Source organism: Jaculus jaculus, chromosome 16, assembly GCF_020740685.1.
Source record: "Jaculus jaculus isolate mJacJac1 chromosome 16, mJacJac1.mat.Y.cur, whole genome shotgun sequence".
In the NCBI taxonomy this organism is placed as follows: Eukaryota; Metazoa; Chordata; class Mammalia; order Rodentia; family Dipodidae; genus Jaculus; species Jaculus jaculus.
The window spans coordinates 58,414,230-58,440,249 of NC_059117.1; the positions used below are offsets into that span (position 1 = coordinate 58,414,230).

The window sequence follows — 26,020 nt, forward strand, 5'->3', positions numbered from 1 at the left end:
CTTTGTAGGCAAGCACCATTCTCTCTCTAGCTCTATCTGCCAATTTCTCTCAAATAAATAATAGAAAATATTTTGGAAAAAAAGAGAAAATTAAGTGATGTAAACCCTCTAAGGACCATTTGGTAAAGAACTTGCTTAGCATACACAGGGCCCTGGGCTCAATGGCACATGCCTGCATCCCGGCACTGAGAGGTGGGGATGGGAGGATGAAAAGTTAAAGGTCATCACTGGCTATACAGCAAGTTCTGAATCTGCCTCAAGAAACCAATAATAAAAAGTAAATAAATTAAATAAAGCAAAGCAGAACCCACTAGCACATTTTCTTTGGTTTTCAATATTCTCAAATTTATATTCTGTTGAAAATATACTGTCGGAAGAACCCAAGAGGGACTGATTATAACCTTTTCAGGATAGTCACAACATATGAGACAGGGCTGGAGAACGGCTCTGGCACAGAATACTTGCTTCTTGTACAAGGCCCAGTTAAATGTCCACTGTAATTCAAACCAAAAAAACAAAAGCCTACCAAAATACCATTAAATGCTAAGAAAAATAGCTAAATTATAAAGGTAAAATATCTCAAAATAGAATAAAAATATCAGGATAGAACATATTAAAGCTGATTTCAGGGCTGGAGAGATGGCTTAGCACTTAAGGCTCTTGCCTATAAAGCCAATAGACTCAGGTGCAATCTCTCAGAGCCCACATAAAGCCAGATGCACAAGGTGGTGCAAACACCTGGCGTTCATTTGCAGTGACTGGCACACCCAGGCGCGTGCGCACGCTCCCCCCTCCCTCTCCCTCCCTCTCTCTGCTCTTTCTTGCTCTCAAATAATATTTTTTTTAAAAGAAGGGTGATTTCAGTTGCATGAAATAATTAAGAAAACATTAGCTGGTGCCACACACTTTTAATCCCAGCACTCAGGAGGCAGAGGTAGGAGGATCACCATAAATGAGACTACACCCAGCTTTTTTATTTAACTTTAAGGATGAGGTATTAAGTAACAACATCTTCTAATGGAATAAATGGAGGCACCTTTTTTTTCCCCCTTAAATTAAGAGAACAGGCATGTCAGAGCCTCCAGCCACTGCAAATGAACTCCAGACACATGTACCACGTTGTGCATCTGGCATATATGGGTCCTGGGGAATGGAACCTGGGTCCTTTGGCTTTGCAGGCAAGTACCTGAACTGCTAAGGCATCTCTGCAGCCCTGTTTTGTTTTGTTTTTTATTTTTTGTTTATTTTTACTTATTTATTTGAGAGCTACAGAGAGAGAGAGAAAGAAGCACAGAGAAAGAGGAGGGGGAGAGAGAGGGGGAGGGAGGAAGGGGGAGAGGAGGAAAAGGGGGAGAGAATGGGCGCGCCAGGGTCTCCAGCCAGTTTTAGTAATAAGGACATGAACTGCAACACATGATGTTGAAACCCACAATGAAGACTAAATAATAGGTGGTAAATGAAAAAGCCAAATGTACAAGGCAGCACATGTGTCTGGAGTTAGTTTGCAGGTGCTGGAGGCTCTGGTACGCCCATTCTATCTGTCTCTTTCCTTGACGAATAAATAAATAAATAAAATGTTAAAAAATATTTCTTATACCAGAAAACAATGATTTGAGGAAAAGTTCAAATGGCTAGAAAAGGATTAAAGTAATATAAACGATATGATTCAAGTTTGGGGAGAACAAAAGCGCATACAGAGATATGCGTAGACCAAAATGGACATTCTATGCTAGGAGAGAGGGGTTTGATCTTTTTAAATTTACTTTTGTTTTTGCTTGTTTTCGACGTAGGGTCTCACTCTAGACCAGACTTACCTGGAATTTACTATGTAGTCTCAGGCTGGCCTCGAACTCACGGCGATCCTCCTACCTCTGCCTCCCGAGAGCTGAGATTAAAGGCGTGCGCCACCACGCCCGGCTAATTTACTTGATTTTAAGAATATGCTTTATGTATTTTTATCTATTTGCAAGCAGAAAGAGATAGAGGAGAGAAAGAGAACCCGGGCCTTCAGGCTTTGCAAGCAAGCCTCTTTAACCGGTGAGCCGTCTCTCCAGGCATTTTTCTTTTTTTTTTTTTTTGTTCATGGAGCATTCATTACCTGGCATATTATTACTAACCACTTCCGGCTTGCCACACAAATCAGAGTCAAGGGACTCGCTCCCCATCTTCACTACACCGTGGGCAAGCGAGTCAGCGGTCGGGGCAGGGGGTGGGTAGGAAGTGGGAGAAGCCTAGCCCCGCGGCAGGGGGATGGCCGGCCTACCTTGTAGTAAAACACAGCCTCGGAGTAGCGGCCTTCGTGGTCGCGCTGCACCGCCAGCCGCGCGAACTGCACCGCGTCCCGCTCCAGCGCCGAGGCGTCCATGGCAAGACGGAGCCCAGTCCTGACGCGAGGACGCGAGGCCGCACGCCCCGCGGAGCGGCCCGGCGGAGGGGGATGGAGGGCGACACCGAGCTCCGCGGGCTGAGCCCTACCCCGACTTCCCGCGGTAGAGGAAGGACTGCGGGGCTTCACCAGCGCCCCGCGAAGCCCACCCTAAGTCCCCAGCGGGGTCGCCCAGACAGCGTCCCACCTCGCCCCGCCCTCCCCCAACCCCCCGACACATCGCGCAGGCGCGGCCAGCCCTCGAGAGTTTCTTCCTCCTAGGGGGAGGAGCCAAAGAGGCTCGCGAGAGTACCCGGGTGGGGGCGTGGCCGAAAAAGCTCGTGGGAGCACAGTCCGGTGGGCGCGGCCTAAAGCGTTAGCGGAAGTGCCAGTGGTGATGGGCGGGGCCAGGCCCTTGCTGTGCACGTGACCACGCCATCTAACGGAATTAGGCGTGTGAAACAGGTGTCACGTCCAGCTTCAGAGGGCTTCACCTGCGGGTAAGGGGCCGGGATGATGAATGTGCAGGTGATGGATGTTTATCTAGGGCGGAGTCTGCTCGTGCTGGCTGGTTTGTTTCCTCCAGTCACTGTAGAACAGAGTAGGTGTAAAGGAGCAATGAACTGCACCTGCCACCGTCAGGATTTTGTTTTCTTTTTTTTTTTGGAATTTTGTTTTCTTTTTCAGCAATTTTAGCAGTATCCAAGTTGCAAAGCTTCTGTGTACTTTGAAATTTTTATCCTGAAGCATTAATGTTTTGATGCTCTTTTTAATGATATTGCTTTGCGAATTTTATTCTAATATATGAAAATACAGTTGTCGAGCCCGGCGTGGTGGCACACGCCTTTAATCCCAGCAGTCGGGAGATAGAGGTAGGAGGATCGCCATGAGTTTGAGGTCACCCTGAGATTACATAGTGATTTCCAGGTCAGCCCGAGCTAGAGTGAAACCCTACCTCGAAAAACCAAAAAAAAAAAAAAAAAAAAAAAAATGCAGTTGTCGGACTGCAGAGATGGCTTAGCAGTTAAGGTGCTTGCCTGCTAAGCCTAAGGACCCAGATTCAATTCCCCAGAACCCACGTAAGCCAGCTGTACAATGTGGTGCATGTGTCTGGAGTTTGTTTGCAGTGGCTAGAGGCCCTGCCATGCCCATTCTCTATATATTAACATCCACTATGGATCTTGCACTTGACAATCATGAAGCTGTGTCTGCAAATGTCTCTGCAAAGAAGTGGTGTCTCTGGTCATAGAATGTGTCCTGTCCGGGCTGGAGAGATGGTTTAGTGGTTAAGCGCTTGCCTGTGAAGCCTAAGGACCCCCAGGACCCACGCTAGCCAGATGCACAAGGGGGCGCACACGTCTGGAGTTCGTTTACAGTGGCTGGAGGCCCTGGCCCACCCATTCTCTCTCTCTCAAATTAATAAATAAAAATAAACAACAACAACAAAAAAGGAATGTGTCCTGTCCTAAAAAGCCAGGCATGGTGGCACATGCCTTTAATCCCAGCACTCGGAGGCAGAGGTAGGAAGATTGCCATTAGTTTGAGGCTGACCTGAGACTACATAGTGACTTCTAGATCAGCCTGGACCAGAGTGAGACCCTACCTCAAAAAAAAAAAAAAAAAAAAGAATGCCTCCAGTCCTGAACACTGGGTCCAAATGGCCTCACCTTGCAGCATGAGAACCCTTCAAACTGAGAGCTTAGGCAGGCTGAATAGAGTCAGAAAGCAGCCTGAAGAGATTCTGACTAGGGAACATTACCTTGGTCTCTGTGGGTGTTTTCGGGTTCTGGTCATCTCATTCAAAGAATTAGAAAAGACAGTGTGGTAGTTTAAATGAATAAATGTTTTTCAACAGATTGTTTCATTAAAACTTTTTAGAGGGGCTTCAGGGTCGGTTAGTCGTCGCCATCGGAGCTGTGCCCTGGATTTGCCCCAGCGTCGCTGCCGCCGGGTCCCTGGCATTCCCGGCCCCCCCCTCCAGCCACTCTCCCTGCCCTCTTCCCATTAACCACCCCCGCCCCCCGGTTTCTGCCATGGAGGCCCGGGGCTTGGGCAAATGATGCCGTCGGGGAGCAGAGCGGAGTGTCTGGCCCAGGCGGCCGCCCAGGTGGGGACGGGACGGCTGCGGGCTCGGCTGAAGCCCCGGCTGCTCCGACTGGCGGCGGCCCCGACCCGGAGCCCTCGTGGGCCTCGCTCGGACGTCACCAGAGCCGTCTGTCCTGGCCACAGGTGAAGCGGCTGGACGCGCTGCTCAGCGAGCCCATTCCCATTCACGGCCGCGGCAACTTTCCCACGCTGAGCGTGCAGCCCCGGGAGATCGTGCAGGTCATCCGCAACAGCCTGGGGGAACAGGGACTGCGTGTGTACAGTGTGCGACTGCATGGCTCAGCCGCCAGCCACGTGCTCCACCCAGAGAGTGGCTTGGGCTACAAGGACCTGGACCTGGTGTTCCCGATGGACCTGCCCAGTGAGGCATCCTTCCAACTGACCAAGGCAGTGGTGCTGGCCTGCCTGCTGGACTTCCTGCCAGCTGGAGTGAAACGGGCCAAGATCACACCAGTGACCCTCAAGGAGGCGTACGTGCAGAAGCTGGTGAAGGTGTGCACAGACACGGACTTCTGGAGCCTCATCTCGCTGTCCAACAAGAGAGGCAAGAACATGGAGCTCAAGTTTGTGGATTCCGTGAGACGCCAGTTCGAGCTCAGAGTGGACTCCTTCCAGATCATCCTGGACTCCCTGCTGCTTTTTGGCCAGTGCTCATCCCCACCTATGTCTGAGGCCTTCCACCCGACCGTGACAGGTGAGAGCCTATATGGGGACTTCTCTGAGGCCCTGGCGCATCTGCAGCACCGCATCATTGCCACGTGCAGCCCCTAGGAGATCCGTGGTGGTGGCCTCCTCAAGTACTGCCACCTCCTGGTGCAGGGCTTCCGGCCTTGGCCCAGCACTGACCTGCGTGCCCTGCAATGGTACATGTGCTCCGGATTCTTCAACAACTTTCCAGACCTGGCAGAGCAGCGCCGCACTCTGAAGCGCTACCTGGAGGCCTACTTTGGAGGGCCAGATGTGAGCCGCCGCTACGCCTGCCTTGTGACCCTGCACCAGGTGGTCAGTGAGAGCACCGTGTGCCTCATGAGCCACGAGCGACGCCAGACCCTGGACCTTATTGCCATGCTTGCCCTCCAGGCACTGGCTGAGCAAGGCCCTGCAGCCACTGCCGCCCAGGCATGGCACCCCCACAGACCCCGACGGGGTTGTAGCAGCCACTGGCAATTATTATGTGACCCCCATGCAGCCTCTGCTGGCTCAGGCCCACTCCTCTCCCACCTGGCTGCCTTGCAACTGACTCACATCCTGGCCAGAAGGGACTGGCTCTCAAGGGGTGGGACGGGGTCACCAGATGCGTGTGGAGGACATGACCAGAGACAGGCAGCCTGTGCCCGCTGGCCTGGCACTGCTGTAGGGTTGGGTCTTCTAACTAACAGACCAAACTTTCCCACATGAGGCCCTCTGTGTGGACTTAGAGCCAAGCCAGGGTTCTTGACAAGAGGATCTTTTGGTCATTTTACCACTTTTGGGACCAACATGGTTGTGGGGGACAGGGGCTACTTGTCAAGACAAAGCAAGCTTGGGTTGATTTCGGTGACCTAGAAAGAGTCAGTCCATGGGGAGCCTGCAGCCTTCACACTGGTGAAAACATAGTGTTATGTGGCAGGACTACTCACTTTGGGTTATGCTGAACCATTAACAGGGCCTGGTGGTCCAAACTTGCTAATCACCAGGAAGAAGGAAACTGAGGCATGAGGCAGCTACTTGAGTTGGGGTGGAGAGGATTAGCCTTAGCTCCTGAAATTTTGTTCCCTGTGCTGTGTGACCTTGGAGGAGCTGAGGTGTGCAGTGGACAGGCTCCAACCAGCCAGGGTAGGATGCAAACCCCGCCCCTCCCAGTGTCATAGCCTCTCCCTGCCTGAGCATTTGTGTCAGAGGGTCCTGGATCCAAAGTTCCAGTCAAATCCAGAACTCCCACCCTACATACTTGTTTCTAGGACTTTTTCACATGGGGGAGGGTAGCCATATGCCGCCACCTTGTCCATTCTTTACTAGATTCATTGCCATTTTGCACTCTAACCACCCACCAATAAAGATTGTTACACTGGGGAAAAAAAAAAAAAAAACTTCTTAGATTTCCAGCTACCTGGGTGGAGGAGGTATCACTGGAGGTCCAGCCCTAAGGTGTGGTGATGGATTTGCAATTTCAATGTAAATATATGCAAAGTGCTTAGGTCCACCTTGAGTTCCTGAAAGTGTGCTATGTGGTGTGGCTTTTGGCTGTGGTCTCTCTCTCTCTGCTTGGACCTGTAAAAGCAGGGCTAGCTTCTTCTGCCATTATGGAACTTCTCATGGATAAAAGCCTCAATAAATCCCTTCCTCCTTGCTGAGGTCAGTGGTTTAGGAATAGATGGTAAGACCCTATTACTGAAGACTCCACATACTGGGCTGCAAGACCACTGAGAACTCCTGCTGGAACTGAGCTCATAACCTCCTCCATGTAAACCAGCTAACAGAAAGCTGGAAGAAGCCATTCTGCATGCAGTTCAGTGGGAGAGAGAGAAATCATCAGTGAAGATACTCAACAGTGGACACTGCAAGCCTTATATTTTGCCAGCTTGGCCAAATGAACCAATGGGTGCAATAGTGGCACATCTGTCATGGTGGAAACCAACTGCCCTCTAATTGGACCGGAGGCCCATTCCATGGGACAGAATACATCCCTGATACTGAAAGCCTACAACGGGGTAGTCATGAGCCCTAGGGGTGTAACATCTGCTGCTGTTTGGCTAAATGCATACACTATGCTTATCAAACTGCCCAGTAAGCACTTCTCTTAATGTTTATACCTATATATTAATGGTACTCTCACTTTTGGTAGAGAACCTTCTATTTTCAGATGGCAGTAACCTTGGGATGACTCAGAAGGCATCACTGTGCTGGGAAGAAGTGACAGGAGTGCTCAGCACTGCAATATATCACACCTTTCAAGGCTCAGGGTCTATTGTGGAAGAGGTGGCAGAAAGAATGTAAGAACCAAAGGAAGGGTAGGATTCCTTACAATGTGCTCCTCCAGACACAAAATGGCCTGGATATCCATGACTTCACAGTACCTGACACTGCCTACACAAGACCATCATAATAGGAGGAAAAGATCATGACATAAAAATAAAAGAGAGAATGATTGAGAGGAGGAGGGTATATGATGGAGGATGGAGTTTCAAAGGGGAAAGTGGGGGGGGGGAGGGAGGGCATTACCATGGGATATTGTTTACAATCATGAAAGTTATTTAAAAAAAAAAATCTCTTCCTCCATAACTGTGCCTGGTCTGGAAGTTCATCTCAGCAAACCTGAAGCTGTCTACTACAGACACCAAATAAAAGCAGGGGGAAAAAAATCATTAGAGCAAAGCAAAGGTGCCAAAAAGAAAAAAAGAAAAAGAAAGAAAGGAAAAGGCAAGGGATGGAGAGATGGGTTAGTAGTTAAGGCACTTGTTGGCAAAGCCAAAGGACCCAGATTCAGTTCCCCAATTCTTCCTCTCTCATGAATAATAATTTTTTTTTTAAAGGTGAGCCGGGCGTGCTGGCGCACACCTTTAATACCAGCACTTGGGAGGCAGAGGTAGGGGTTTGAGGTCAGCCCGGGCTAAAGTGCAACTCTACCTCGGGGGTGGGGGAGAGCAGCTGCTGGGCGTGTTGGCACATGCTTTTAATCCCAGCACTTGAGGTAGGAAGAGGATCACTGTGAGTTCAGGCCAGCCTGAGACTACATTATGAATTCCAGATCAGCCTGTGCTTGAGAAAGACCCTACCTCAAAAACAAAAACAAACAAAAAAGGCAAGGGGTGGGCTAAGCTGCAAGAGAGCCCAACTTGAATTAGACTACCCAAGAACAACAGAGGGTACTGTTTGGGACTTCTTTTTATGGGGTCTAAAAAACAAACAAAAAAAAAAAAAGGAGCTGGTTACAAAGGCATTGTTCGAGTATTTTTCTATTTTGACTGACAGATGAGTTATATGAACTTTTCTCTATTGCACATTCTCTTCTCATCATGCATCTGATTTTTTTTTTTTTTTTTTGAGTGAAGGTCTCTTTCTAGCCCAGGCAAACCTGGAACTCACTCTGTAGACTGAGGATGGCCTTGAACTTAACAGCAGTTATTCTAACTCTGCCTGGGTACTGGGATTAAAGGCATATGATTTTAAAAAATATTTCTATCATTTGAAAGGGGGGGGGAGAGAGAGAATGGGCATGCCAGGGCCTTGTCAGTGTAAAAGATTTCCAGACACCACTTTGTGCATCTTGCTTTCCGTGGGTACTGGAGAATTGAACTCAGGTCATTGGACTTTTCAGGCTAGTGCCTTAACCACAAAGCCATCTCTCTAGGTCAATGTATCTGATTTTTTAAAAAAATTATCCATTTATTTGTGAAGGGTTAATAGCCTTCAAGGAAAACTACAAGGAACCAAAAAGTTAATAACAACCTTAAGATTAGAAGGCCATAAAGAAGGAAGACACCCAGTCCTCCCTAGATGACTCTGCTAAAAAGCCTGTTCTGAGCAAATAACTTTGAAGCCTTATCTACTTCCCTTAGACCTGCAACTAATACAGTCTGTTTGCCTTAGGATCCTCCTTCTAAGTTTGAACCCAAGCCTGACTCAGTGCTTCAGCCTTCATTCAAAGGGAAGGCCGCTAACCCTCACTGTAACTCTCAATAAAGAGTTTGTACAGAGATAAAGTCCAGCATTCCCTTTTGTTGTTTATTTTCCTTACAGTTTGCAAGGGGGGAGAGAATGAGTGAGTATGGGTGCACCATGGCCACTTGACACTGCAAATGTACTCCAGACACATGCACCATTTTGTGCATCTGGTTTTACTTGGTACTGGGAAATCAAACCTGGGTTTTCAAGCTTTGCACACAAGTGCTTTTAATTGCTATGTCATTATTCCAGCCCTGCTTTAAAAAAAATATTTTACTTGGGGCCAGGAATGGTGGCACACGCCTTTAATCCCAGCACTCAGGAGGCAGAGGTAGGAGGATCACTGTGAATTCAAGGCCACCCTGAGATTACATAGTGAATTCTGAGCTAGAGTCAGACCCTACCTCGAAAAACAAAACCAAAAAAATTTTTTTTTTTACTTGGCTGGAGAGATGGCTTGGTGGTTGAGATGCTTGCCTATAAAGCTGAAGGACCCAGGTTCAATTCCCCAGGACCCACATAAGCCAGATGTGGTGGCGCATGTGTCCAGAGTTCGTATGCAGCGGCAGGAGACCCTGGTGCGCCCATTCTCGTTATCTGTGTGTCTCTTTTTATATATCTCACATAAATAAATAAAAATAAAATATTAAAAAATGTATTTTATTCATTTGCAAGAGAGGAGAGGTTTTTTGTTTTGTTTTAAAGTAGGATCTCACTTTGGCACAGGCCAACCTGGAACTCAATCTAAAGCTCCAGGCTGGCCTCAAACTCACAGCCATCTTCCTCTGTCTTCTGAGTACTGAGATTAAAGGCATGAGCCATTATACCTGGCTTGCATCTGATTTTTTGAAATTATTTTGTTTATTTATTCAAGAGCGACAGACACAGAGAGAAAGGGGAGGGGGAGAGAGATAGAGAGAGAATGGGTGCGTCAGGGCCTCCAGCCACTGCAAACGAACTCCAGATGTGTGTGCCCCCTTGTGCATCTGACTAACGTGGATCCTAGGGAATCGAGCCTCAAACTGGGGTCCTTGGGCTTCACAGGCAAGTGCTTAACCGCTAAGCCGTCTCTCCAGCCCTTGCATCTTATTTTAATCATATGTAAACCCAGTTAATTATAGGCATAAAATGGTAAATAAGAGATTTTTCCCTAAAAGCTCACTTAAAGGACAGTTTGTTTTACTGCATATGAACCCCAAACCAGTCCAGTCCAGCTGGCCCTAGTTCCTCATTCCTGATATATCTAAAAAAAAATTTTTTTTCAATATAAACTGTCACAGGGGCTGGGGAAATGGCTCACTGGTTAAAGGCACATGTTTGCAAAGCCTGTTGGCCTGAGTTTCATACTCTTAACCTCCACATAAAGCCAGATGCAAAAAGTGGGGCATGCATCTGGTTTCTCTGCAGTGGTAAGACACCCTGGTGCGCCCATACACTCTGTCTCCCTTGGCCTCTGCTCACAAATAAAAAATAAATATTTAAAAAACATAAACTGCCCTCAAAAGGCTTGTTACTAAAGGTTTCTAGCAGCAGAAAAACTTATTTCATTGTTTGGAGCAGGGCATACGTGAGGCTCAATCAATGCAGGGGTGTGTGTGTGTGTGTGTGTGTGTGTGGCGGAGGGGGGTCAGGGTTCCCGGTTTGCCAACAATTTGTTAAGAGTACTCTTAGGGGCTGGAGAGATGGCGTAGCGGTTAAGCGCTTGCCTGTGAAGCCTAAGGACCCCGGTTCGAGGCTCGGTTCCCCAGGTCCCACGTTAGCCAGATGCACAAGGGGGCGCACGTGTCTGGAGTTCGTTTGCAGAGGCTGGAAGCCCTGGCGCGCCCATTCTCTCTCTCTCCCTCTATCTGTCTTCTCTCTGTGTCTGTCTCTCTCAAATAAATAAATGAAAAAAAAAAAAAAAAGAGTACTCTTAGGAAAAGGGTGTGTTTATTGCCCATGCTAAGCTGTGTCCCCCATTGCTATGTTATTACCTATACTCTTCTGACTCACTTCCCCTGAGACCTTTCTCTCTGACTCGGTAAAGAAGCCATAGGCAGGGCTGGAGAGATGGCTTGGCGGTTAAGCACTTGCCTGTGAAGCCTAAGGACCCCGGTTCGAGGCTCGGTTCCCCAGGTCCCACGTTAGCCAGATGCACAAGGGGGCGCATGCGTCTGGAATTCGTTTGCAGAGGCTGGAAGCCCTGGCGCGCCCATTCTCTCTCTCTCCCTCTATCTGTCTTTCTCTCTGTGTCTGTTGCTCTCAAATAAATAAGTAAATAATTAAAAAAAAAAAAAAAAGAAGCCATAGGCAGGTCGGTCTTCTCCAAACTACTCTATGTTCAATAGGATGGGATGGTGTCTCCTAATCTGCCCCTAAAGCTGTTTTATCTCCAAGTTCCCTCTGGAACACATCCACAAAATGGTCAGCCTGCGGGTCCAAATTTAAGCAGGCATCTCCTTTATGCCTATTTGGTGATCCTGGTGGTAGCTGTTTGTAGAGGACCACTTAAAGTGGATTTGTTGGGTTCTGGAAGACAGAAACTGTATGAGTTTACTGAGAAGAGGAAGGCTAAGGTAATCAAATGGGAGGGACACCAGCAAAAGTAGGATGTGAGAGGGGGGCAGCAAGTACCCCACACCTGGTCTCTCATTTCTGTGAGTGGAGAGTTGTACAGCTCATTAGCCTTGATGATAGCTTTGTCCTGGTGGTCATTAGTCCTCAAGTGGGTAAGCAGGAGGACAGAGCCTGGGGTGGGTTATTTTGGTAAGCCACGGAGTTGGTTGGTTCACACATTTTAAAAAAAAAATTATTTACAAGGAGAGAGAAAAAGGAGAGAATGGCACTCACCAGGGCCTTCTGCTACTGCAAATGAGCTCCAGACATATGCACCACTTTGTGCATCTGGCTTTATGTAGGTACTGGGAAATTGAACCCCAGCCAGCAGGCTTTGCAACCCTTTAACCACCAAGCCATCTCACCAACCCCTTGTTCATGTTTTTAAAGGATTTATCTAATGGTCACAAGAATGTTAGGTCACACCCAGAAGTGGGCAATAAGTGGCTATTTTGAGGGCCAAAGATAGCCCAAGATAAACTTGGACTTCCTACTTGTAACATTTGTCTCTCGCAACCCCAGGATTTCTAATCGTTAACCAGCCCTGTTGAATGCTTAGCATAGCTATGGCTTCTATGGGCACTTTAGTGTATCTTTCTACTTGTTGGCCAGTGATCACATTTTTGTGCATGTGGAGGTCAGATATTGTTGGTGGTTCTTTTTGTGTGTGCTTTTTGTTTTGTTTTCAAGGCAAGGTCTCATTCTAGGCCAGGCTGACCTGGAATTCACTATGTAGTCTCAGGCTGATCTCAAACTCACAGCAACCCTCCTACCTCTGCCTCCCAAGTGCTGGTCCTGCTGGTGCTTTTTAAATTATGAATTTTGAGGTTTATTGTAGGGGGGGAATTAAGATCAAGGGAGGAAGCTAGCTGAAAGACTCAAGCTTTGAATTCTCCTTGTCTAGCTGGAAAGGAAAAAGAGGAGACAGTGTACCACCACACCTTTATTCCCAGCACTTAGTAGGCAGGGGTAGTAGGATCACCATGAGTTCTAGGCCACCCTGAGAATACAGAGTGAATTCCAGGTCAGCCTGGGCTACAGTGAGACCCTATCTCAAAAAGAAAAAAAAAAGGGGGGGGGCAGACCTCCATCACAGAAATTTCCAGAGTTAAAAGGCCTCTGGAACATACACCCACACATGGAAAGCAAAGGCTAAGAACCAAAGATCCCCTAAGCCACATCTGCAGCCCACCACTTAATCTCTTCACTTTCTTCCATGTGGAGGTTTAGGGCAGATGTTTTTATGCTTTGCCTCCCACAAATGCAGGTTTCTTCTAAACTTTTGCCTTTTTTTTTCCAAGATAGGGTTTCACTCTAGCCCATTTACATTGGCCACCCACTGGAAGGCCAGCAGTGATATTGTGGAAGGTGGGCCTGGGTGTCCTCTTGCCTGTTTGTAAATATGCTGTACAGTCAAGTGAGAGTTCTGAACAAGAGCCCTTCTGTCTGCATGGACGGACTGGGTTCTACTGAGACCTAATAAGTTCTTTTATTTTTTTTAATTTTTTTTTGTTTATTTTTTATTTATTTATTTGAGAGCGACAGACACAGAGAGAAAGACAGATAGAGGGAGAGACAGAGAATGGGCACGCCAGGGCTTCCAGCCACTGCAAACGAACTCCAGACGCGTGTGCCCCCTTGTGCATCTGGCTAACGTGGGACCTGGGGAACCGAGCCTCGAACCGGGGTCCTTAGGCTTCACAGGCAAGCGCTTAACCGCTAAGCCATCTCTCCAGCCCCCTAATAAGTTCTTGAAGCCCCGCAGCAACCTTTGAATAGGGGAACCCATTCTGACCTCTGACTTCACTTGTTAGTTCAAATCCAGGGTGGGGAGTGCAAGGGTTAGAAAAAGGATTCGGCTTTGTTACCGAAGTTGTGGAGAAGCATGGAGCCTATCCAGGGTCTACAGCTGGGTAATGCCTATACTGGGGTTGGACACCCCCACACTTTGCCCCACAGTCCAAAGTTCTGAAAAGCCATAGAAACCAAGCGTGGTGATATACACCTTAAATCCTAGCACCCGGGATGCAGGGACAGGAGGACTGCTGTGAGTTCGAGGCCAGCCTGAGGCTACACAGTGAATTCCAGGCCAGCCTGGGCTAGAGTGAGACCCTATGTTGAAAAACAATACAAAACAAAAAGTCACAGAAGTCATTTGTGGGACCCAAGGAAGAGTTGCTGGGTGTTAGTGTACGAAGGCCACATGTGCCTGTTGTCCCTGTGGAAGTGGCCTCTGGTTGACAAACATGACCACCATGTGGAGACAGTTACTCTGATGCCACTCCTTTTCTGCTGCCCCCTGCTTTTATCTTCTCTTTTTTTTTTCTCAATTTTTATTAACATTTTCCATGATTATAAAACGTATCCCATGGTAATACCCTCTCTCCCCCCATTATCTTCTTTCTTCTCTTCCACTGTCTCCTTTTCCCTCTGCCCCTTGGCTTCCCATGTTGATTTTTGAGGGAGGAGCATTTGTCAGAACCAGGGAGCAGCAGAGAAGCAGCCGTAGCTTAGCTGAAAGACTCATCCCTGACGACTACCTGACATAGCTCTTCAAAGTGTTAGACAACCTGTTAGAGGAGAAACGTCATCAGCAGTCTAGTGGATCCTGCAAGCATCACAGCTGGCCAGTCAGGCAAAATGTGCCAACTGCTGAAATGGTAGCATCATCTCTGTTATGGGTAACCAGCTACTCAAAGATTGGATTTGAGGCCTGTTCCATGGGAGGGAATTCAAGCCAAATAGTCAAAGAACTATGGCTGGGAAGACCTTAGGCCAAGGAGGGATGCTACTACTGTTGTTTGGCTAAATGGGTGTATTATGATCACCAAACTTCCATCTAAATATTTATGCTTATGCCTACACATTAATGCGACTCTCACTTTGGGTTAGATGGTGGTTGACTACTAGGGGAGACTTAAAACTCACCTAAGTACTGAGAAGAAATGACAGTGGTGTGTTCAGCACTAAATGAGACATCTTGGTCTGGTGAAATGGCTTAGTGGTTAAGGCATTTGCCTGCAAAGCCTAAGGACCCTGGTTTGATTCCCCAGGACCCACATAAGCCAGATGCACAAGAGGGGCACATGCATCTGGAGTTTGTTTGCAGTGGCTAAAAGCCCTGGTGCACCCATTCGTTCTTTCACTCTTCTCTGCCTCTCTCTCTCAAATAAATTATTATTATTATTATTTTTGAGGTAGGGTCTCACTCTGGTCCAGGCTGACCTGGAATTAACTTTGTAGTCTCAGGGTGGCCTCGAACTCATGGTGATCCTCCTATCTCTGCCTCCCGAGTGCTGGGATTAAAGGCGCGTGCCACCACGCCCGGCCCAATAAATTATTTTTTAAGAAGTTCTAAGAAAAAAATGAGACATCTCTATCACACCCTCCAAAGTGCAGGGACCATTGTGGAAGATATGGTGGAAAGTATGTACAAGCCAGAGGAAGGGGAGGAGTGCTGTGGGGAATGCTGTCTTCAGGAAGCAAAGTGGCAGTTGCATTATGATCCCACAGTGGTTGTTGCTACCTGTACAAGACTTGCATGATGAGAGGGCAAAAATGATGATGACAGGGGCTGGAGAGATGGCTTAGTGGTTAAGGAATCTGCCTGCAAAGCCAAAGGACCTCGGTTCGACTCCCCAGGACCCATGTAAGCCAGATGCACAAGAAAGTGCATGCGTCTGGAGTTCATTTGCAGTGGCTGGAGGCCCTGGCACATCCATTCTCATTCTCTCTCTTTCTCTCTCTGTGCCTCTCTCTGTCTCTAGTAAATAAGTAAATAAAAAAAAATGATGATGACATCAAAACAGAAGAGTTGGAAAGTAGAAGGGGGTTCAGTGGCGGGAGATAGAGGAGGACAAAGGAAGGCAGTGGGATGGGAGTTTGCTCAGGGTACAATGTACATATGTATGGAGATTGTCAATAAAGTTTTTTTTTTCCTTGGAGGTAGGGTCTCATTCTAGCCCAGGCTGACCTGGAATTCACTATGTAGACTCAGGGTGACCTGGAAATCATGACAACCCTCCTACCTCTGCCTCCCAAGTGCTGGGACTAAAGGCGTGCACCACCACACCTAGCTAAATTTCATTTTCTTTCCACCACCATTCTATAACAAATATAAAAAGCAAGAATGGTCCCTGCACTTTGGAGGGTGTGATAGAGATGTCTCATTTTTTTTCTTAGAACTTCTTAAAAAATAATTTATTTGGCCGGGCGTGGTGGCACGCGCCTTTAATCCCAGCACTCAGGAGGCAGAGGTAGGAGGATCGCCATGAGTTTGAGGCCACCCTGAGACTACAAACTTAATTCCAGGTCAGCCTGGACCAGAGTGAGGCCCTACCTCAAAAAAAAAAAAAAAATTTATTTGAGAGAGAGAGGCAGAGAAGAGTGAAAGAACGAATGTGTGCACCAGGGCTTTTAGCCACTGCAAACAAACTCCAGATGCATGTGCCCCTCTTGTGCATCTGGCTTACGTGGGTCCTGGGGAATCAAACCAGGGTCCTTAGGCTTTGCAGGCAAATGCCTTAACCACTAAGCCATTTCACCAGACCAAGACATCTAAAGGGAGAAGAGGCATGAGCCACCAGTGTCAATAAGGTCTTTAAAATATGACTTTCTTGGTAGACAATTCTAAGACATGCCCCACATGCACATTTTAACATCTCAAAAACATGTATTAATCTTATTTTTACTTATTTATTTATTTGAAAGACAGAAAGAGGCAGACAGAAGAGCATGAGAATGGACACACAATCCTGCAATCCTCCTACCTCTGCCTCCCAAGTGCTGGGACTAAAGGCGTGCACCACCACACCTAGCTAAATTTCATTTTCTTTCCACCACCATTCTATAACAAATATAAAAAGCTGACAATTACAGTCACTATTAGTACCTTCCATAAATAGACTATGTATTTTATTTGCATGGGATTTGTGTGTGTGTACATGCACACCCACCAAATCCTCTTGCTGCTAGAAATCAATGTCTATCTAGCTTGATGTGGATGCTGGGGAATTGAGGCCTGGCACACATGCTTTGCAAGAAAGTACCTTTCACCACCTAGCCATCTCCCCACCCCTGGGGTCTTGTTTTTGTTTTTCCCCGTTTTTTCAAGGTAGAGTCTCACTGTAGTTCAGGCTGACCTCAAACTCACAACGATCCTCCCAAGTGCTGAGATTAAAGGCATGCATGCGCCACCACACCCAGCTTCTGGGTCTTTTTTTTTTTTTTTTTTTTTTTGTGTTAGGGTTTAACTCTGGTCCAGGCTGACCTGGAATTAACTCTGTACTGTAGTCTCAGGGTGGCTTGAACTCACCGCGATCCTCCTACCTCTGCCTCCCGAGTGCTGGGATTAAAGGCGTGCGCCACCACGCCCGGCTGGGTCTTGTTCTTTATTCGGTATTGTTTCAACTATTGGAGTTCATGCATATAAACCCAATTCATTAATTTTAGCTGTTATGTAGTATCCCAAAACATAGCCACACACCATTATTCATAGTCATTTTGCGGCTGTCAGTTTGCTATTGCACAGAATGTTTCTGTGGACAAGGATCCTTGTGCACACTTCCTGGAGCACCCTGTGTAACTAAAGAGGAACTGTGGGCCTAAGTATGATTACACGAGTCCAATATGACCAACATTGTTAATTCCCCTCCCAAAGAACCACAAGTTACAGTCACATCAGATCAAGGAATTCCTGTTTGTCTATACTTGAAGAACACTGTCAGACTTTTTTATTTTTGGATTTTCAAGACAGGGTCTTGCTCCAATTCAGGCTGACCTGGAATCCACTCTGTAGTCCCAGGCTGGTCTCAAACTCATGGCAATCCTCCTCCTACCTCTGCCTCCCAAGTGCTAGGATTAAAGGCATGCAGAACCACATCTGGCAAGACATTTTTCTTTTTCTTCTTCTATGTGAAGGCTATGAAATATTATTTTATTGATTGTTGTTTCCATTTCTCTTTCTATATTTCTGTATTTCTTGGCCAGTTGGATTTTCTATACCCCTGGGACTTGCTCTTTCAAATCCTTTCTATGGGGGAAAGTTGAAGAAAGATCAGGATCCATCTTTAAGTAAATGTCAAGGGGAATCTAGCAGTGATGCTTTCGGGTCCTGGGCTTTTATTGATGGAAGACTTTTCTTGACTCAGTGTCCTTCAGATTTTTTTTTTTAGGTAGGAGCTCACCTGGAATTCACTATGTAGTCTCAGGCTGACCTCCAGCTCAGCCCTGCCTCCTGAGTGCTGGGATTAAAGGCATGCACCACTGTCCCTGGCTAGATCTACTTTTTGTTTGTTTTGTTTTTCGAGGTAGGGTCTCACTCTGGTCCAGGATGATCTGGAATTCACTCTGTAGTCTCAGGGTGGCCTCAAACTCACAGCGATCCTCCTACCTCTGCCTCCCAAGTGCTGGGATTAAAGGCATGTGCCACAATGCCCGGCACCAGATCTACTTTTTAATAATTCAGTCTTTCAGGGTATATGCTCTAGGGGTTCATCCATCATGTGATGATATCTTTAGGCACGTGGTTTCATTTCTGTTGTTGTCTTAGTCCAGCTAATATATGTTCATTTTGTTAATCTTTGCAGAAACAGTTCCGTTTCACAGGCCATTTCTACTGGCTTTGTTTTCTACCTGCCTCAGTTGCTTCTGCTCAAATCTTTACTGTTCCCTTCCTTCTACTGTGATGCCTCAGACACACAAATGACTATGGGCAAGACCTCAGGTTCAGTCCTCAGTATCACAAAATAAGAATTGAAGGGGAGATGGAAGGAAGACAGTTTACAGTCAAGGCATGCAGGGTAGCATGGGTTAATATTCCTCTATCAGTTCTGCCTCTATTTTATGTACTTTTTTTGAGTTAGGGTCTCTAGCTCAGGCTGACTTGGAATTCACTCTGTAGTCTCAGGGTGGTCTTGAACTCATGGCAATCCTCCTACTCTCCCTCCAAAGTACTGAGATTAAAGGAATGCACTACCATGCCTGGCTTCAGCACAGGTTTTTAAGAAACAAGCTCCTTTTCCACAATTAAATGAACTTCCTGGTAACAGATGTTTTATTCCATTCCAATGGGCACACCTCCATACTATCTGCCAGTGGCTAGGACTTAGCATCTGAACAGCAGTGACTCAAGTCCACTTTCAGACTTAGATATGACTTCCTTTATCAACAAGTGCATACTGAACATCTAACATGGACATATGATAGAACGGTACAAAGTCTAACTACACCAGAGAGAGAAAATATCCTGTGTAGTCCTTTGAGAGCTTACAGCCATGTGGAAGGAGAGAAGAATCAGCACAGACAACTTAGGGGAAAACAGAGTGTCCCAATACCTCCGGCCACTGCAAATGAACTCCAGACATATGTGCCACCTCGTACATCTGGCTTACATGGGTACTGGGGGGTCAAACCTGGGTCTTTAGGCTTTGTAGGCAAGCAGCTTTCCACTAAGCACTCCCCCACCCCAGTGCTTTTTTTTTTTTTTTTTCGAGGTAGGGTCTCACTCTGGCCTAGGCTGACCTGCAATTAACTAGGTAGTCTCAGGGTGGCTTTGAACTCTTGGTGATCCTCCTACCTCTGCCTCCCAAGTGCTGGGATTAAAGGCATGCACCACCATACCCGGCTTTTTTTTTTATTTGTTTGCAAGTAGAGAGAGAGTGAGAGAAAAGACAGACAGACATAGAGAATGGGCATGCCAGGTCCTCCAGCCACTACAAATGAATGCCAGATGCTTGTGCCATTTTAAGCATGAATTTATGTTGGTATTGGTGACTTAAACCCAGGTTGTTAGGCTTTTTAAGAAGCACAGAGGTATCTTTCCAGTCCCCAGGGCTTTTTAACAGTTATCAGAGATAAAGGACATGGTTTTACACTTACTATACTCTGAAAACTCTCAATAATTTTTTTCTTTAAATTTCATTTTAGAAAGAGAGAAAACAAAATGAGAGAATGGGCACACCAGGGCCTCTAGCCATTGCAAATGAACTCCAGACACATGTACCACCTTGTACAATCTGGCTTTCTGTGGGTCCTGGGGAATCAAACATGGGTCCTTAGGCTTTGTAGGCAAGTGCACTAACTGATGAGCCATCTCTTTAGCCCTTGATTACAGTTTCTAACTTTAAATTGTACAGATGCCAGTTACCATGAAAGGTACAGTCTTGATACTTCATTATCCCAGGTAATCCATTTCCTAGGAGCTCTCTTGCTTTGGACTTCCTACAACTTCTTTACAATCAATGTGACTGATGACATGGAAAAAGGATGTAATTCTTACAGAAGCTTCTTTTGTCTTGTCTGGTTGGGGGCAGGCTCTTACTTTAGCCCAGGCTGGCCTTGACTCATAAAGACCCCCTCTCAGTGCTGAACTAAAGGCAGCACACCATGCCTACCTGTTCTCAGACTTCATAAAATGAAACCATTCTAGTTTTCTCCTGCTGTGTGTGCTGTACCCTGACACCCAGGATTCCCCCTCCTTGGGTTAATCCTTTTCCATGGTCTGCATGACAAATAGCACATGGCACAGGGATGATATGTTGCTCTGGAGCACAGTTTACAAAAGACCCAGAAGCTTCAACCCGTGTGTAGCTTTCTTTGCTTCTGCTTTTCTCTCTTGACTCTTGCTCCAGGGGAAGGAAGCCAGCTGCTACATCTGGATCCCTAAGGAGAAGACCATGGGGTGAGATACTGAACCCACCAGCTAACAGTCCTTTGGAAGAAGCTCAGAAAATTCTCCAGAGCCAATCATAGTGGTAAGTGGCTATAAATCTCAGACTTAGGAGGCAGATGCAGGAAGATCATTACACACAAGGCCATCCTGGTTCACATAGTGAATTCCAGGCCAGCCTGGTATACAGTGTGGGCATGTCTCAAATCCCCTGAAAAAGAAAATTCTCCATGCCCAGCCAATAGCTTGAGAGTAACCCCAGGAGGTACCTTGAGACAGAACTTCTTAGCCAAACTGCTTCTGGAGCCCTAATTCTCAATAAAAAATTATGAAACTGGGTGTGGTGATGCACACCTTCAATCCCAGCACTTGGGAGGCATAGGCAGGAGGATCACTGAGAGTTCGAGATTATATAATGAATTCCAGGTCAGCCTGGGCTAAGGGGCTTTCCTGCAAAGCCTAGTGACCTGAGCTAGATTCTCCAGTACCCACATAAAGCCAGATGTACAAGATAACACATGCGTGTGGAGTTCATTTGCAGTGGCTAGAGGCCATGGTGTGCCCATTTATTCTCTCCCTCCCCCTTTTCCTGCCTCTGGGCTCAAACTCCAGCACCGGAGGGGGGAGAAGAAAGAGGAAAGGGGGACGATAGAGGGTGAAGGGGAAGAGACAGGAGAAGAAATAAGTCCTTCACTAGTTACCTGTTACTTGCAGGGTATTGATGAAACCACTTAACACTGCAAAACTCCAGATGGTGCTTTTTCAAGGTTCATAATGTCACAATCACATCTGCTTCACATGGAAATTCTGAACAGATGAGTCCATCATTCATTTAAAATAGATGCACTGGTGCACCTACAAATTTAGCATTTGCAGTAATTTTTCATTATGATATCCTGACAAACATTTTTCTCATTTATAGATGGAAGTGGACACTCAGAGAGGTGATCTGCCCTAGGTTACAAAGCTGATAAAAGGCACAGCTAAAATGCCAGTATAAATTTGTTTAGCTGTAAGCACTGTGCCCTGCTGTTTTAGTCCAGGCTGGTGTTGAACTTATGATATATCCTGCATCTGCCTCCCAAATACTGGGATTATATGTGTGACCACCACGACCACTCACTTTGTATTTTCTAACCTTGCAACTCTGAATAATTCCTGAATGTATCTTTATGTGGTCATCCAATGCCTAACTACTAGTTAATGGAAGAAAACTGAACTGGAGACACTGCTTACAAACAGGCTCATTTGTATTTCTGAGAAAAACTGAAACTACAAAGTTTTATTTATTCAATTTGAATAAATATTGACACTAGACCTTACATTCAATGACATCAGACTGTCAAGTGAGTCACATTTGAACAGTAACCATATGAAAAAGAGAGAAGAGTTAGAGCAGAAAAGATAAATAAAAGGCTAATAAAACTTGGAAGAAATAGCTCTGTGTCTTCTTTTAAATGTCCACGAAAACATTAAGCATATGTTATGATTCATGATGACTCATCTCAAGCAGAGGCTCTTAAACAGAGACTGTGAACAACTGAAGAGTAGAGTCAGCACTAAGAATTTCAATGATATCCAATTCAAACATGCATAGGGCGAGTAAAGTTATTTTATTAAATCATGCACATCACGTGTGTTAGTGCAAATAGTTTAATCTGTACTCCAGAAATTCTATTGTACGTTATATCTTTACAAAATAGATTTCAAACAATTATTTACTTTAAAAAATGTAATTTTGAAGTTAAGCATATCAGAACAATATTTGCAATAACCTATATACAAGAGGTACTGGGTACCACTGGCATATTAGCATTCTGTGGTGGAGTGGCTTCCTGCAACAGAAAATGATGAAATGAACTATATGACAGTATCTTCTATAAGTAATTTGTGACTAATTCCTCCATAAATCTAGTGATCTCCCAACAGCAATCCAAAATATAACTTTTAAAGTATCAACAATGACTGCCAAACATCACAAGGCAAATTATATTCTAAACTCCTAATTGCAATCCCTGGCTAGACATATATCTTCTCGTAGAACATTCAAAACAACTCAATGACATTCCCTCTCAGTCTTAATGACTGAGAACATAACTGTGTGATACTTGAGGATATTCTATGAGCTAAACAAACTTTACTGATGTAACCATGGTGCTGCAGCACAAAACCATAGCTAAGCTTTCACTTCAGTGTTTTAAATCTGTAGCATCAAGCAGTGTTTGGGTGCTTTGTTGTGCAGGGAACACTTATCAATCTGGAATAGTGCTTCTGATTAGCAGAATGTCCCAATAAGCAACAATAAAGGGAAAATAACCATTTGCATACCCAATCAGAAAAATCTGTGGTAGGTAACAACAGCTCATCTTGAACATGAATTAGCTCCAAAACATCATAACCAATAAAAGCTTATCTAAAGAGATATAATTCTTTCTTGAGTTAAAACATGCTTGGAGGAACAGATGACAGGAAAAAAAATCATGCTTTCTAAAATGCTGTATATGAGAAAATAACTTGGCTTTTAAAGAAAATATCTCTCTTAAATACATGAGGTTATAAATTACATTCCAATTGACTTAACAGTTCAGTTGGCTGCACAGAAACGGTGTGATTATTATGTTTTTGCTCCCAGAAATACTTCTGATTGCTCAAGAAAATATAGGCTCTCATGGAAAGTTTGTCAAAGCTCATGTCCTTCACATCTTCAAGTCAGGTTAAGGCTGAACAAATGTGCACATATTCCCCACATTGTCATTATAACAGTGTATTTCCCCAAATGTAGTTTTCATTAAAAAAAAAAAACACGCACACAAATAGTTGTCTAAGTCTTGTTCCCAATAGCTCAGTGGTTTTATAATAAGTAAAAATGGCGTAAATATGTAAAAAATATATATGTGTGTATATATTTTAAACTGATAGGCACTGAGCACACAGGGCCTCTCTTCCCATGTAGTGGTTGTTTGGTTTGGGTAGGTATCAAATCAGAAAAAATGAATTATGTGGCCATAAGAATTCAGAGTGAAACACTTATAAATTTAATGATATAAATAATCTGGTGTACTAAGAAGCCTACTTTAGGCCACCCACAATATTCATAATCTCAACTAATTTAAAAATTACATGAAAACTGTAAGCAAGTTATTGCTTACATTAGAATCAAGTCACAACCTTATATCCTCTCTATAGACAGATACATTTTATATAATTTAAAGCAATGACCCTACAGCTGTACTCTTGCACTTTGCTGCTTTAAGAGGTAAAAAGGAAGAGAATGGTTGCTTGTCCCCAGCATGAGTGTGATGCCAGCTTCTAGAGGGAGGACGGTGTACAGACTCAAGAGACACTCTCATGGAGAAGCTCTGGCCAGACCTGGCACATACAGCACGATGGCTGTCACCGCAACCAGGGCCGCCAACATGGGCATCCAGGGCCAGGGTTTCTGTATGGAAAGAAATCAAGAGTCAGTATCACATTCTCCCCTCTCCTTTCACATCTGCTAACCCCACGGTGCCACTGAGTCCCGCATACTTAACAGGAATCCTTGCATTGTAAGAATAAAGTGTAAAAAGAAAAGGACAGGGAATGAATGCAAGTGTAAGAAGAGCTATCATAGCAGGAGCATTGTTTGCAAGCCTAATACATTCCAGAAAAGTCCTGGGACATATTCAACTTTGTTACAGTTGAAATTTCATAATGACTTCTAAATATCCTTTAGGCTTTGCCTCATGTGTTAATTTAGATATACATGGATTCCAACATAGCTGATACCTGTGGTATGTTCCTGCCTAAAAGGTTTATTTTTTCATGATACAAGTTGGGATTGAAATAAAATGGTATAGGCTTCATTGTGCAACTTGAGACAAGATAAGATAAAATTGATGGCGAAGTGCCACTGGAGCCCCTACCTATATATATGGTTCTTCTGAAAAAGTATCCAGTATCACAGACATGATCATTTCACATGCTCTGCTAATGCACATGCCAGTTAAAGTCAAAGCTGTTCCCTGTTAGCTTTCACAAGGGCTTTATAATTTCAACTTGCTTTGGTTGGTATCTTTATTTTCAAAGAAAAAGTTGGCTTTTTAAAGAAATATTCTGATTTGCAGTCCAGGGCTCAGAAAGTAAGTTGGATAGGGCAGAGACTGTGTGCCAGTGATTCATTATGTCCATCTCTGTCTCTTTCATCTCCACAGCTATAGTAAAAAATAGCAAAGGTTTGAAACAAACTCCACACCATGGAAGAGGGAAGAGAGAAGGGGACAAGAGCTGCTGAAAACCTCAGAGATGCAAACTCTTCATTTCTCATTCAAATCAGATTAAGTACATCATTGGGAACGGGAATGATATTGCAGAAATTCACTGCTTACTCCACTTTGCTAGAGATAAAGACTCAGTTAAAGGAGGCATACTAACAATTGGTTAAGTTGGAATTAATTCATGGTTAGCATTACTACAAAGAAAACAAGACAACATGTTATGTTATTAGTTAATTGTTCATTCACTGGTATGACACAAATATGCAGCACACTAAATGAAGGGTTTGCTTCAGGTAACAAAATACCCATGTGGTGTTGCCATGCACTCTATTACAAATATGGCACAGACAGGTGACGGGGACAAACAGACAAGGACTCAACAGTAGTGCTTGTACCTTTCTCTACCACAATGGACCGAAACACCAAAACAGGAAAGCCAGGAATAGGCCGATGAATACGGCTGGGACGGGTTGTAATATGGAGGGCTAAAGAAGGGAAGGGATATTAAAATCATTTTATGCTATGAAAAAAAAAATCAGATAAGATGATTTAGACCCGAGGGGGTTGGGAAGAAGGGAAGGAAGACTGAGGTAATAGAAGCATACCATTCATGTTTTGCACTGATTCAAACATTTAAAGACATCTAACACAATTCAGAATGATGGGCTATGGTATGCATGTTGGCAAATACCAGTTCAGAAGAGTAACTGGGGGCCATAGTCACTGTGGGTGATCCTAAAACTCTAAAGAAATGAGACCCACTGAGACAGAGCAATGACAAGAGATGCTCTGCTTGACAGTGTAGTATTTCCAAGTCCACTACTGGATAATGTGTTCCTTTGTCAATGGCTAAGGTAGAGTTTATCCTTCCATCAAAAAATATTTCCCAGGGGCTGGAGAGATGGCTTAGCGGTTAAGATGTTTGCCTGCAAAGCCAAAGGATCCCAGTTCAATTCTCTAGGACGCATGTAAACCAGATGTACAAGGGGGCGCAAGCATCTGGAGTTCGGTTGCAGTGGCTGGAGGCCCTGGCGTGCCCATTCTCTCTCTCTCAAATAAATAAATAAAATATATTTTTAAAAATTTCCCAAGCTGGGCGTGGTTACACACACCTTTAATCCCAGCAATTGGGATACAAAGATAGGAGGATCAAGGTGAGTTTGAGGCCACCCTGAGATGACATAGTGAATTCCGGGTCAGCCTGGGCTAGAGTAAAACCCTACCTCAGGGGGTAAAAAAATTCCCTAATTACTAATGAGATCATACTGTTTTCAAATTTGACAAATTAATGCTTTATGATAATGTGAACTTAACTAGGTAAGAGATGTGGCACAATGTATGATCCAAACTTGGTGTATAAAGGTGGCAGCTGAAGCTCAGAGCTTT

The 26,020-nt window shown here is 45.2% G+C and overlaps 2 protein-coding genes, 1 long non-coding RNA gene and 1 pseudogene across 11 annotated transcripts in view; 2 read left to right on the top strand and 2 right to left on the bottom strand.

Moving 5' to 3' along the window:
- The window catches only part of Capn7 (calpain 7), a 60,595-nt gene extending 58,214 nt beyond the window's left edge, over window positions 1–2,381 (bottom strand). For all 4 annotated transcript variants that reach the window (XM_045136038.1, XM_045136039.1, XM_045136040.1 and 1 more), the window contains exon 1: window positions 2,264–2,381. In XM_045136038.1, the coding sequence (XP_044991973.1) occupies window positions 2,264–2,365 (102 nt within the window). In that variant the 5' untranslated portion in view covers window positions 2,366–2,381. The remainder of the gene's footprint in view (window positions 1–2,263) is intronic.
- Window positions 2,382–2,809: 428 nt separating this feature from the next.
- Window positions 2,810–25,218, top strand: LOC123455371. The gene is made up of 3 exons (XR_006633855.1): window positions 2,810–2,865; window positions 20,341–20,463; window positions 24,572–25,218. It is a non-coding gene; the product is annotated as an uncharacterized LOC123455371 (long non-coding RNA).
- On the top strand, window positions 3,996–6,555 carry LOC101615455 (annotated as a pseudogene).
- LOC101614787 (sarcolemma associated protein) overlaps window positions 21,973–26,020 on the bottom strand; it is a 168,442-nt gene continuing 164,394 nt past the window's right edge. For 3 of the 6 annotated variants that reach the window (XM_045136195.1, XM_045136196.1, XM_004661310.2), the window contains 2 exons: window positions 25,030–25,119; window positions 21,973–23,817 (listed from right to left, as the gene is read on the bottom strand). In XM_045136195.1, coding sequence (XP_044992130.1) covers window positions 25,036–25,119 — 84 coding nt within the window. In that variant the 3' untranslated portion in view covers window positions 21,973–23,817; window positions 25,030–25,035. The remainder of the gene's footprint in view (window positions 23,818–25,029; window positions 25,120–26,020) is intronic. The other 3 variants (XM_004661312.2, XM_045136194.1, XM_045136193.1) reach the window with 1 other exon arrangement.